The following is a 13,130-nucleotide window of genomic DNA, read 5'->3' on the forward strand; positions in this document are numbered from 1 at the left end:
ATCGGTCAGCAGGTGGTGAGCAATTACGTTGTGCATCACTCATTTTGTACATTCTATCATTATCATTATTATTATTATTTTCCCTTCCTCTTCTGTTCCATTAAACTGTCTTTATCTCAACTCACAAGTTTTTCTCACTCTTACCCTTCCGATTCTCTCCCTGTCCCACTGGGGGTGGGGGAGTAAGCAAGCAGCTGCATGTTTTTTGGCTGCCTGCCGGGTTAAACCACAACAGTACTCCACTACTTCCTCACCCAGTATGGCAAAGTGTAAACCTGCTGTGGCACATGGCCAAAGCAACAAGTAAAAGAAAAGCCACTGTCATTTTAGGCTCTACGATCTGTTCTGAAGGGAGTTAAATGACTTGCAAAGAACATTTCCAATTTTAGCAGGGCCATCATTGCTATCAGCACAATGAAAATAGGGTGAGGCACACTTTAAGGGGGGGATGAAATAAAAATATCTGCATAGTTTGGGTGCAAACTGGCTGCGGCTGCCTGTGTCATTCCTGAACAGGAAAAGGAAAGCCCAAAAAGCTACATCTGTCACTATGGTATGCAAGTTTTGACTCTATTTAGATATTTATCTTATTTAAATATTATGAAGTGCTTTATTATAAACAAGCTCACATACCAACTCATCTTATTTACCAGCCTCAACTACCTTTCTTAAAAATGCACAGCAATAAAAAGAGTTGTCTCAGCACATGATAAAAAGAAGTATGAGTCAGCTAGTTACTGTAAAAAATAAAACAAGAACTAGCAATACAATGAACATTTCTTTCAGAATAACCCAGATCTGGAGGGGGGGTGAAGTCAGACTGATCAAGTATAAGACTGAAAAAGTATTGTAGGGAGGGAAAGCATAAAAAAAAAAAGGATTGCTTTGTACTGAGACTAAATATGTTTTCAATCCCAAATTCTTTAACTTTTATGAATTTTTGGCAGAACATAGATGTTTGGCTCTGCTAAACAAGCGTTATAGAAAAGTCCCCATGGCACAGATATTAGCTAATGACTCCCCAGTCAAACAAATTTGATTATTTTTGTCCATTGAATGACCAAGTTTTCTGGAAAAATTCCTTCCGTTGAGAGCAGAGCCTTGGGACTTGCAGTTACTGAGACTGACCACATGCTCAAGTTCCACCAGTTTCTTAGCCTTCAAAGAAAAAGTCAGTCCATCTTCATAAATCAGACTGAGAATGTTTTTGCACCTGAACACATTTTCAAGATGAAAACTAACATCTTGCTATGTTTAAATATGACAAATAACTCCTTCCCCACATATTCCTCTTCTTGGCCTTCCTTTTTGTGCTATCCTTGCTCAAATATTTTACCAGCGTCTTCTCCATTTTCCCCCTTAAAAATATTCTCTGTTTCTCAAGTGCTTAGTGTCTTTTACCACAATCTTTCCCTTCCCACCTCCAAGAGGGGGCTGGAAATGCTGACAAAGCCATAATTACATAATGATGACTACAACTGATGGAAGAAACATCTCATACAAACACACACAGGAGACATAAGGCTGACTGATTATTAACAGAAGTGGCCAATTGAGAAATCTCACACTGTCCTTCCTAACTACACAGCAAAGTTTGTTAATGAGAAGTTCAATAACATAAGCCAATATATTGTTTCATAGCTGTAAATTCCTGTTAAAATGACTGACTTCACTCAAGTTACTACAGTTTTACAACTGTAAGAGTGACTTCTAGCAATATTACAGACTATATAAAGAAACACTTCAACTTAATCTTCATGAAGTTTGTTTTATTGTTTCAGAAGGACAGTATGTCTGAAAAAAGTTAGATTTTTAAATAGCATTTAAAGACTCAAAGCAAAACAACTATAGTTCTCATTTTCATGAACTATATTTTCATGTAGATATAGATCTAATTATTTTTCTACCATCCACTTGTTTTTATCAACACCAGCAAGATGCTATTTGAAATGAACTCGATGGACTGCACTGGTGTAACAAACTAGTTCAGGACAAATGACTAAGCAGCACAACTCTAATTTAAAGACCACCACCATGCTAGTATGTTGTGAACAGCATGAATCCACAGCAGTCAAAGCACTTCGTAGATTGCACTCAATCTTTTTCACTGGTATAAAGCAAGGATTCCAGCTTTCGGATCTTTCCAACAGAAGCCCTCTGCAGGAAGATGGATGACACATCAAGAAAGCTGCAAACTACCTCTGCCCTGTTCCACTCCCTGAGGCTGCTAGTGGCTTAGGATGGATCCTAACTCCACTAACTAGTAATAGTCTCAAGGGAACTGCCAATCAATTAGCACTGATCAGTCCCACTGTGGCATCAACAGAGCATGTCACAGTCAGACCTTACCCACTCTGCTTTATGCTGGGAGGTCTTGCTGGGATGAAGTAATGTTCATGAAGAAATATCAATGATAGAGTCATAGAATAATTTAGGTTGGAAAAGACCTTTAAGATCATCAAGTCCAACCACAAACCCAACACTGCCAAGTCCACCACTAAACCATGTCCATAAGTGCCACATCTACACAACTTTTAAATACCTCCAGGGATGGTTACTCTGCCACTTCCCTGGGCAGCCTGTTCCAGTGCTTGACAACCCTTTCAGTGAAGAAATTTTTCCTAATATCCAGTCTACACCTCCCCTGGCGCAACTTGAGGTCGTTTCCTCTCGTCCTATCGCTAGTTACTTGGCAGAAGAGACCAACGCCCACCTCACTACAACCTCCAGTCAGGTAGTTGTAGAGAGCAATAAGGTCTCCCTTGAGCCTCTTTTTCTCCAGGTTAAACAACCCCCAACAATAGTACAGCTACAGCAGCCTCTGGGCTCTTTTGTACGTAAAAGGCAGGCTAGCATCCACTACAAAGAAATGCAGATAATTTAATTTTGACTGTTTTTGGAAAATCCAATGGCAAGTTGTTAGTTTACAGCAGGACATTAAGAACAGCTTACAGCTGTCTCTGTGTAAGTGAACATATGATCTCAGAACCCAATCTACAGGGTGTAGAACAGTGCCAAATGGCACTTCACAGAGACGATTTTGGACTCCTAGAACTTAATAATTTGATCTCAATTCTATCCTTGACTAGGGAGAGCTACCTGCACTCCGATTCTTCCCAGTGCTGCTGGTGTTAACAGTACCTATTGATTCTGTCAGAGTACTGCATGCATCCAAGCTACTTCCAGGCTTGGCTTGGCTCCACATGTTCATATAGCAATGCATCCTAATGCAACCAGCTGCATGGACATTATGATGCCTAAACATTCAAGTTGAGCCTAAAAACCAGACTGGGTGTGAGAACTGTAGTATTATGTAAGGGAGCCTAGCTCTACATTGTTTTAAATAATGGAGAATTGACTGCTTATAGCAAGAAACAAAACCAGATTACAGTAGTGTAAGGTTTGTCTCATACTGCCATCTGCTGAAAAAAGCAAGCTACTTCCCTATAAAACTGTTTTCCTGTTCATGATTCTTCTCACTGCATGTCATAACAAGATTACACGTGATTATATTTCCTCAGCTGCAAAGAAATATACAAAACCTTAGACTCTTCCATTCTTACAACCATATAATGCTGGAAGTGAACAGCATGTACAAATATCAAGCCACTATTCATGAGACACTAAATAAACTCATGGGCCTGTTGCAGAATCCAGGTGCCTAGATACTAGCCAAGTAAAAAGTTTAAGAGTGTTGTGAGGGTCTACATAAGTGAAGTTGTATCAGCTAGCACAACCTCTGTGTTGATGGAACGATCACATACTTATTACTGCTCTTTCTGTGGAGCCTGCTTACTAATCCAAATCAAGCATAAGATAAGATAGTATAATTAAACAGCCAAATGTAAGTTAACAGTGAAATGACAATCAACCAATGAGGGTCATTAAATATTCTTCAGCAGATTCTTCAAAATTAGTCATTTTGCAACAGACAAGCCGAACAAGCCATTAAAGAGAAAGTTTTACTTCTTACTTACACCCTTCTCTGTTGCACGAATATCTGTATTTCCATAAAGTGTTCCAAGACCAATTACTTTGCCACCGTTTGTCCGTATATCAATTTTATGGCTCTGAAAAAAAAAGTTTAAAAATCATATGGTTAGGATAATCATAATTAAAAAACAAGTTATCTGGTTTTTCAAGCTGTACCACAATGACCACCTTTTATCACAAACTTCCATTTTACTGTGAAGGTTTCTTCTCAAGTGATTGCCAAATGTGCTGTTTATTTCCAGTGGAGTCAAACTCAGATCAAGTCACCTTTCTTTGTAACCAGAAACAACACAATTTATTCTCAGTTCAGGTGGGTTTTTTGGGTTTGGTTTGGTTTTTTTAACCAGAAAAACATTCACTCAGCATATATTAAAATAAGCAGCAGGGGAAGAAAGAAGGAACTTTGTGTTTCATTTATACTCCATCCAGAAACCAAGGTATACATATAGCCAGTGCTGCAGCAGATGAGAAACACGAGTGGGCAGTGAGAAATGAATTTGCAAACTGGAGCCTTCTAGTGACCTGGAACCTACAGTGTCACAGAATTCTGTAGGATAATCATATATATACACAAACACATCACAGAGCTACTTATGCTTGGAGTAGTATGCATAGCCATAAACTTCTATGGATGCATACCAGTGCAAACCTTAGGCCTGCAAGTAGAACCAGATCCTACAGTGTTTCACTCCAACCCAAATCTAAATCAAATTAGTTATTTAGCATACATCTGCATTACAATCTCAAGTTTTTCCACAAAGAAACCAGGTTTCAAGTAAAAAATGCTATAGCCCTTATACCTTTCAGCTGCTGCTGCACACAACTGACAAGAGAAAAAAAAATGTACACAAATACACACAAACTAATCTCAAAGACAAAAAAAAAACCCCAACAGGTCTTGAGAGTAAAAACCAACCATTTGTAAGAAGGGAAAAAACATTTTAAAAATCAGATTTAGATAAGCTAACTGTATTCACAAGCTGCAACTTCAACAAATCTGACTTTAAGAAGTCTACAGATCCCAACAGCAAAGCTCTTTTGCTGAAGTTCACTAGCATGAATGTTGGAATAACATAGAATTAAAAAAAATATTCAGCATTTTTTTTTATACTTAATGCTGGATAAGCTTCCCCCTCCCCCATATTCTTCATTTTCCCACACCACCACCTCCATTTTCCGATATATTCGTTCCTGTTGAAAAGGATATTATTCCTGCAGATGGTATTTAATTTAGGACACCATCCATTAAATTTGACAGTCAAGCATATCAGAAATATTCAAGATATTTAGGTTATTAAACACCTGTTTGGATAAGCCATAATAAATTGCATTAACTAGGTCTAATCAGATAGCAACAAAATTAAGGACTTTAAAAAAAAAAAAAGAAATCAACTTTCCAATAGGAAAACATGGACTTACACTGCTCCAACACATTTCTGATGAAATGCCAAGAACCAGAAGATTCATGGGGTTTCATAAGACAGGAAGACCTCTAGAGCATTGTTTCTTAATCTTTGTGTTCCCATGTCTTGCTTTCCCCTCTTCATTTAAGAGGCTTCCCCACGGTGAAATGCAATGCCCCTAACTTGAGACTACAGTAGTGCTTCAGACCTTTTAAAGGTTGTAAATAACTCAGCTGTTCAGTTAAGCCTCTATACAAATATAATAGATTACTCTCTCCATATACAGTAAACAGGATAAAGTTAAATTAGATGCTTCAGCCAGACATCACAGTTCCTTTGAGGCAGTTACATTAGGCACATTATCAGAATAATGGTTAAAGAGCAAACCCTCCAAGCATATAACTTGAGGAGAATATGGGAACTCATAAGATTAGAAGAATTAGTATATAGCAATGACTTACCAGTATGGCCACTGGTAGTTAGTTAATAAACCACGACATACACACTTAATTCCTCTTTTTTTTTTTTTAACTTTATCATTTTTGGGATAGAAAAAGCTTTGATAAGACACAGGTCCCTCAACTTTTTTCCCTGGAATTATTAGACAATCCCTAACCTCTTAAAAAAAGCAGGCTTTCAGGGGTAGGTATCAATAGAGATACCTAACAGACACCAGGATTTGCTGAGAGAGGAAGCAAGTTATATTGCCAAATAGCTTTTTCATTAAGAGGGAATATTCCACCAGCTGAAAGCAAGAAGCACTAATTTGTCATAGGGCTTCTCCTAGCAAGGGAGAAAGGTTTGAGTAAGGAAGAGCTAAACGGCTGTCAAGGCCATGACAGATGTTAAAAAAAAAAAAAACAGAAAAATTTGTTCAGTTCAAAGAAAGGAAGGACAGTGGTGCAGGACTAACAAGTCAGGCTCAGACATTGTGTGTGGTGAAGAAGCATGGCAGGTCTTCCACTGATCGTGCATGAGACCTGGAAATTCTTGTTATCACTGGCACAGTCAAGGAGTCAGAAGTAATTGTTGAACATAGAAACAAAATTAAAGGGTCTCCTTAGTACCACTGCTAAGCTGATGGATTGTAATAAGAAGCCAGGGAAAAAATTAAAAAGAAGCAGCACTACTTCCTCAATAAAGAATTTGGGAATAATTTATACTCTGAAGACGACCTAGAAGTCATAACTGTATTTTGGAATTACTGTCACTATCAGTTGGCCTAGAGACTTGGAAGGGATAGGGTGAACTGGGCTTTAGCCAGTTACAAAACAACAACCAACAACAAAAAAATCTCAGTAAAACAACCCTCAACAAATCTCACTGCCTGGATAATGTCTACCACACCAAAAGCACCAGTCAAAATCCATTAAAAAACCTCATACAGAATACTCATCTCTTCTGTTCAATTACTAGCATGCATGATTAAGGAAAGTAGATGTTAAATTTCTAGGTCTTCCGTAAAGACGCCATACAGTATACCAAAAATTGGCAAGTTTTTTGAATAACAAGTTATACAAACAACTTCTTGCAGTCTGTGGCAAGTTAAGAAAATTAGCAGTTGTGAAGCTGTTTGCTGGTGCTCTTGAATAATCCCCACATGACCAGATTTTTTAATTTATTTAAAGTCATTGATCCACAATGCTCTCTACCGTAAAGAAAGGGTCTCCTGCTTTGCTAGCCGGTGAGGTTTGTGTGGACAGCATGACAGTGAAGCAACATTAAACAGCTCTTTAATCCATCCAGGGGAGGGCAGTATCACTTCAGTTTGCTCAGTAAAGCACATTCCCTAAAGGGGAATCAGCTCCTGTGCTGCACTACAGAATCTCGTCTATAAGATTTTCAGTAGCTTTGATAAAACCCAAAAGATTAATAATTCTGCTTCTCACTAATAATTCTGCTTCTCTGATAATGCAGAGTATAATTCCTGAACCTATATTACAGAAACTGAATTACAGTTGCCTTACTAGAACTACAGTACTTCTTAAAAACAACATTAGACTAAAAACTGATTGTACAGCTAAGAGATACTGTAATTGAACAAATGTTTGCTGTTGCAAACACCTACATGGTCGGTAATTTTAATTCAAAACCTTCATTTCACTACTTCAGAGTCAATAAAACCAAGAGTGGTAACATACCTTCCCTAGTACTGTATGTTGAAACCACCACAGTAACCAGAACAAAGACAACCAATCGCCACTCAACCCAAAGTAATACTTTGGGTAACTATTTTGGTTAAAAAAAGCCAAAGAATTACAATCTTACAAAGCTTTGTTTTAACAGGAATTTCAGTTGAAATCTACAGTTCTTTCTTGATACTTTAAATTCTAAGTGTCTTCTGGGACAAGGCCATTCCTCTCACCTGAGGCTTGAGGGAGCAAAGAAGCTTCCTGTGGCCACCAACATAATGGACACATTAAGGCGCATGCACAGGGGAAGGATCATCTTTTACACTTGTAGTTTTCCTGACGTTTTTTGAATCAAGCAAGACTCAAAGCTGACAGAGGAAAAAAGCAACACCAAGCTCCTCTAAACTATAACGAGGCTATGGAGGAGTTGGTCTTGGAAGCCCCAAACTGGTGACTTTGCAGCCTTCTTTTCAGTTCATTAGAGAGTATTGTTTCATTGCTACTTGAAGACCCAAGGAAAATAGAACTGATTTTTTAATTTTTCACATCTCAGATTGTATATGAAAAAAGATGCCCATGGAATTAGTTAGTTGTCCTTCCTCAAAATCCTCTTTTTCCACGACATCACAAAAAATTCTTGACAATTGTGATAGCATGCTGTGATTACTGTCACTATTGCTGGCCAAAACTGCCTTGTTTTCTCATATTATGTAGTTTTCTCATGTACTGCTGTTTGCTGTTATTATTATATAACAGAGTCATTTTTAACCAAAGCTTTAGACAGCAGTAACACATACAGTACTGTTAAATTTTCATTAGATTTTAGTTATCTTTTTAAGAGTAATATGGTCAATTACACAGACTCTGGAAGATACAAGTTGTCTGCAGTTTACTGAATATGGAGTAAACCTAGCTCTACTGTATATTAAATTTCCCCTTAAGTTCAGTTTCCCATATGTGCGCTATAAAAATAATCTCTTACCATAGTAGAGAAAAACGTTGAAAGATTTTTCATATCTCAAAAATACTTAAACTTAGGAATTACCCTATTTGAAAAGCCCTTCTTTTGAATGTACCCAATTCCTGCAGGTACAATCCCAATTATTCAAGTGAATTTCCAAACAGGACCTAAGTCAGATATACTTTGATTATTTCTACAAAAGTCTATGTCAGCAAACCTGAAGTTTTAAGATTGAAAAAACAAGGTAATGACCATACACAGTATTTATCAGATATATTTCAGACAGGTATTTTGGACACATAATGTGTAACTTCTGATTGAAAATTAACCTAAAGAGTTTGTCAATAGTACTGATATATCAGAATTATAAAAAAACACAGGAAAAAAAAATAAGCAGCATATTGCAAAGTCCCAACCGAGCAAGCATAATTATTAACCTACTAGACAGGAAATCCCACTCTGTTTTGTTTTTTTTTTTTTGAGGGGCAGGAAGGGCAGATATCAGGCTTACTGCTGTCACTGTTTCTGCGGGCTTTGGCTACCATCAGAGGTACCTGGACTTCTGATCCACATTATTTGACTTTGTATCGTAATTGTATGCAATAAATAAAGGTGAGGTGCTACACACATAGTAACACTTAGAAATATCAGAGTAATTCTCATCTCCAGAACTGGTATTTAAGTTTTTATAATGCCACCACACAATCCCTTTTAAAACACTGATGGAGTAGGGGAGGGTTCTTTGTACCTTTATTGACTGCAAGACACTAGTCCCCTTCTCCGTTTCTATTTTGCAGTTATCACATTCTATTTTCTGAATCTTCACGCAGCCAGTCCCTGATGTTTTGATATCCAAATCTAGAATTAAAAAAGTTTTATTAGCAACACAATGAGAAGAGTCAGATCTATTTAACATAGTACTTGACCACTTTATATAGGAACTACATATAGTAGGGGAAAAAAGTAGCTTCTTTGTTACTAAAGAACCTTCTTGCCAAGTTTGGTCATATACTTTCAATTGCATGACTAGTCATTATCAACAACTGACACTGAAAATTTTGTAAGCCTGTGTATAACCATCCAGATTCAAGAGAGAACGTTAAGAGGCAGCAGAGTGACTGTAACCCCTGGCAAGGAATCATCAGGGTGTGGTCCTTTAAACCCACTCCCAAACTCCACCTCTATCTCATAGCTACCCTAGTCACCAATCCTATTAGCAATTCTACTGAGACATTTGGGTACCCTGACATGGGTTTTGGGGTGGGAAGGTTGGCAGGTTGTTTGAGGCAACATGTAGAGTAGTAAGATTCAACAGCACAAATACATAGGTCTTGCTTAGACCTCTGCTGCTTCAACTAGCATGCAGCGTAACACAAAAACAGGTACAGAAGGGTTTGCATGCGTCATTCTTCCCTAGCATTCTGGGAGGCCTGACTTACCCCCCTGGCATGAAGAAGCATGTTTGCCTCTAGTCTGAATCACCTCACCTTATTACTGTTCATAGGCTCCCACAAAGAAAAGTCACTAGGTCTTGTAGATAACTCTGTCAACAAGGGAGTAATTTATGGGCTCATAGTGCTTCACGCAGGAGCAGCAAAAGCATTTTTCTGACACTTGAGCTCACCTCTGAGTTTAAGGAACCGGGAAGAAGTTTGAGAATATGCAGTCTGGGGATTCTGACTATACTAATAATCATTTATATTAATTACCACCATTACGACTGGCAAAAGGTAAAGGCAGGAGAGGAAAGAAGTGGTTTTGCTCTTCTAAGGGTAAAAGGCAGAAAGAAGAAAAAGAAAAATTGAACAGGAGTCAGAAGTGTTTGCTGCAAGACACATAACTGAAGGACTAAGAGAGATAGTGAGCCTACTCCTCTCTAAAGAAAAGGAGATCATCTGGGAAAGAAACCTTCATTTAAGCACCTGTGAAAGTTTTTCTTTCACCTCCACTATCTGCTAAGGTGACCAGAAATATGAGAAGAATAATCAGAGTATGTATAACTGGTCCGCCCCAGTGAGATTCCCCAAGTCAGATCCGCGACACAGCTGAGGCCAAAGATCAATGTCATGCTGTTGCTCAGGACAGATGCTGGAACCATGACGACAGTAGCTTGGAGACCATGAAGATGAGAGACTGAGAGCTCCAATTAACAACGAAGGGAAGCTTGGCCACCTGACAAACCAGGAGAATCCAAAAGGCAGAGCTAAAACACGTTACATCTTTGCTGCAAGAGTGCTACCTTATTGCCACAGTAAGCTAAGAGGTTAAATTTAGTGAAGAATGCAGGCTGTGTTCACAGGTAACAATTCTGTAAGAGGGCTAGAAGAGGTGGACTGGATAAGCAGGTTTTCCAGAAAGCTGTTTTATTTGCAGATATTATTTTCGTAGCCTCTTCACAGAAGACTTCCAAGAAAGAGATACAGTGACCAAGATTTTAATCAAACTATATGTTTCTTAAATTTAAGTAACTCTAAGACAGGCTTTGAGGCATCTAAAAGCACAAAACCTGGCAAACTGGACTGGTGACTATCATCAGAGGCTCAATGGCCAGCACCACAAGGTTTTATGTTGGTAAAGCCTAGACAGTTTCACCAGACTAAAAATATCTGAGTGGTATCTGAGCTTTTTCAATTTGATCAATGCTGATCTACAAGTCCTGAAGTTGAGACAAAAACTTTTCCATAAGGTTTTACTTCTCAGGGAGCAGTTGGATTGTTTAAACACAGTTCCCAGAGAGACACAAACAGAGGCACTCTCCAAACATCTACACTTGGAACAGTATGTCCCTGCGCAGCAGAAACCTGGAGAGTTCAAAAAGAAAGCAATATTATTTTTGAAATACAAGCTGTCTTGCTCAAAACTGCTCAATTCACCCACTGGAAAACTGCACGGTCCTTGGGAGGATCTACATCCAAGACTTGCTATTTTGCTTTCTGAGAAGAGAGAAGTCCAAAAGCCAGTTTGCTTGTGCAAATCTTTGAATTCAGTCAGCTTGATACCCTCTTGCTCTTATTGCTTCTGTCAAAAGGGGTGAGGAAAAGGCTTAAGAGCAGTTAGTTTAGCCATGATACCAACTTAATACGACTTGTATAAGAATAAGGTTAATAAAAACTTATGATCCTGCAGGGCATGTTATGGCCATCATTTGAAGGGTAGATTAGTAATGTAATCCCAGCTGTATCAAAGATGGGTGCCAAAAGAGGACACAGAAGACTGGAGATTCACGAGCATGCTGTTAAGAAACACCAGCGATTCCTGGAAACATATTTTGTGCCTTGATGCTCTGCAGAGTCTCAGTGCTTTGCTAGCCCTGATATAGCAAAAACTAATGGACAAGGAATGGAGCCCCTCTGTCTCTCAAATAGGCTTCCTGAAGCAAGGATAAATGACTCCACAAAGAAGCAAGCTAAAAGCTGGATAATATGGCTAGCGAAATTTCAACAAGCAAGGACGAACAGGATACAATCTGTTTCTGTGCCAAAGCTCCAAAAATAGCTAGTTTAATTCCTTCTTAGCAAAGACAAGGGCTGAAGCCAACTTCAGCTACACAAACCTCGAAGAATGCATGAAGACCTTTGAGGTGCAAAGGACTTCTATTGGAAAAAGGTACATACAGAGAAAAAGAATTTTGGTATCAGAATGTAGGCAAGGGTACCCCAGAAATACCACCTTAAACTATAATATTTGAAATAGACTGGAAAATTACTTATTTTAAAGTCACTCAGCAGCCCTGGACTACTAGAAGTACTCCATGATGATCCACTCCTCCGCTTATAAAGGAAGCTTACCAGTAAGTGAGCATGCACATAAAATAATTCAGTCCAGGAAAAACTATTTATTGAGGGCATCAGATTATAGTATTTGCTACTCTGAGGCTGTAAGTCTGCCATACTTAGGAGTAGACATGATCTTTTTTCCAACTCACTAACATGTTAAGACTTGAGAAAAACACACTTGAAAACATTCACATTTGCTTTCCACTAATGTTTACAAAAAACAAAAAGCAGAAACAAGCAGTCCCAGGAGTTTAGGTTCTCCCCTCATATAAGTAGGCAGAAAAATTGTTTAAGTGATATGATAAAATTACAATTTTGGTAATTCATAAAAACATTCAAGACCCATACATTCATTCAGTTTGCTTAGTTCCACAAGAATCTACAGTATTTAGCCAAAAAGCTAAGTGATCTATGGACTTAAATAAGACTAATGTGGAAGAGTTAAGTTTTTCCACGGAAAGAACTGATAATAAAAAAAATAAACAAAAAAAAAAAAGTAGAAAACCCATACTGGCTTACAAGTGGGCCTAGACCAAGAGTGCTTGATCCTGTGCCAGAGGGGACAGAGCTTTGGTATTCTACTCCATGAAGCTTGACCACCACTTCAACACTCATGGTCCTCCTCCTTGACTTTGGCATAGAAGCATCTGTTCGTATAACATGGAAAAAGCATTGGAACAGTTTGCCAAAGGAGGTTGTGTAGTCTTCATTCTTGAACATTTTCAAAACCAGACTGGATAAAGCCCTGAGCAGCCTCCTCTGACCTTGGAGTTGACCCCGCTTTGAGCAGGAGGTTGAACTAGGAACATTCTGAGGTCCCCTCCAACCCAAATTATCCTATGATTCTAATATATACATACTAAGG

At 38.4% G+C, this 13,130-nt stretch overlaps 1 protein-coding gene across 1 annotated transcript in view; it reads right to left on the reverse strand.

Moving 5' to 3' along the window:
• The window catches only part of FAM185A (family with sequence similarity 185, member A), a 40,169-nt gene extending 27,289 nt beyond the window's left edge, over nt 1–12,880 (reverse strand). Inside the window, exons 1-4 of the mRNA XM_009573767.1 lie at nt 12,785–12,880; nt 12,043–12,082; nt 9,238–9,347; nt 3,978–4,070 (exon numbers count right to left, since the gene is read on the reverse strand). Coding sequence (XP_009572062.1) covers nt 3,978–4,070; nt 9,238–9,347; nt 12,043–12,082; nt 12,785–12,880 — 339 coding nt within the window. The remainder of the gene's footprint in view (nt 1–3,977; nt 4,071–9,237; nt 9,348–12,042; nt 12,083–12,784) is intronic.
• Between the last annotated feature and the right edge of the window lie 250 nt (nt 12,881–13,130).

Source organism: Fulmarus glacialis, unplaced genomic scaffold (assembly GCF_000690835.1).
Source record: "Fulmarus glacialis isolate BGI_N327 unplaced genomic scaffold, ASM69083v1 scaffold4903, whole genome shotgun sequence".
Lineage (NCBI taxonomy): Eukaryota > Metazoa > Chordata > Aves > Procellariiformes > Procellariidae > Fulmarus > Fulmarus glacialis.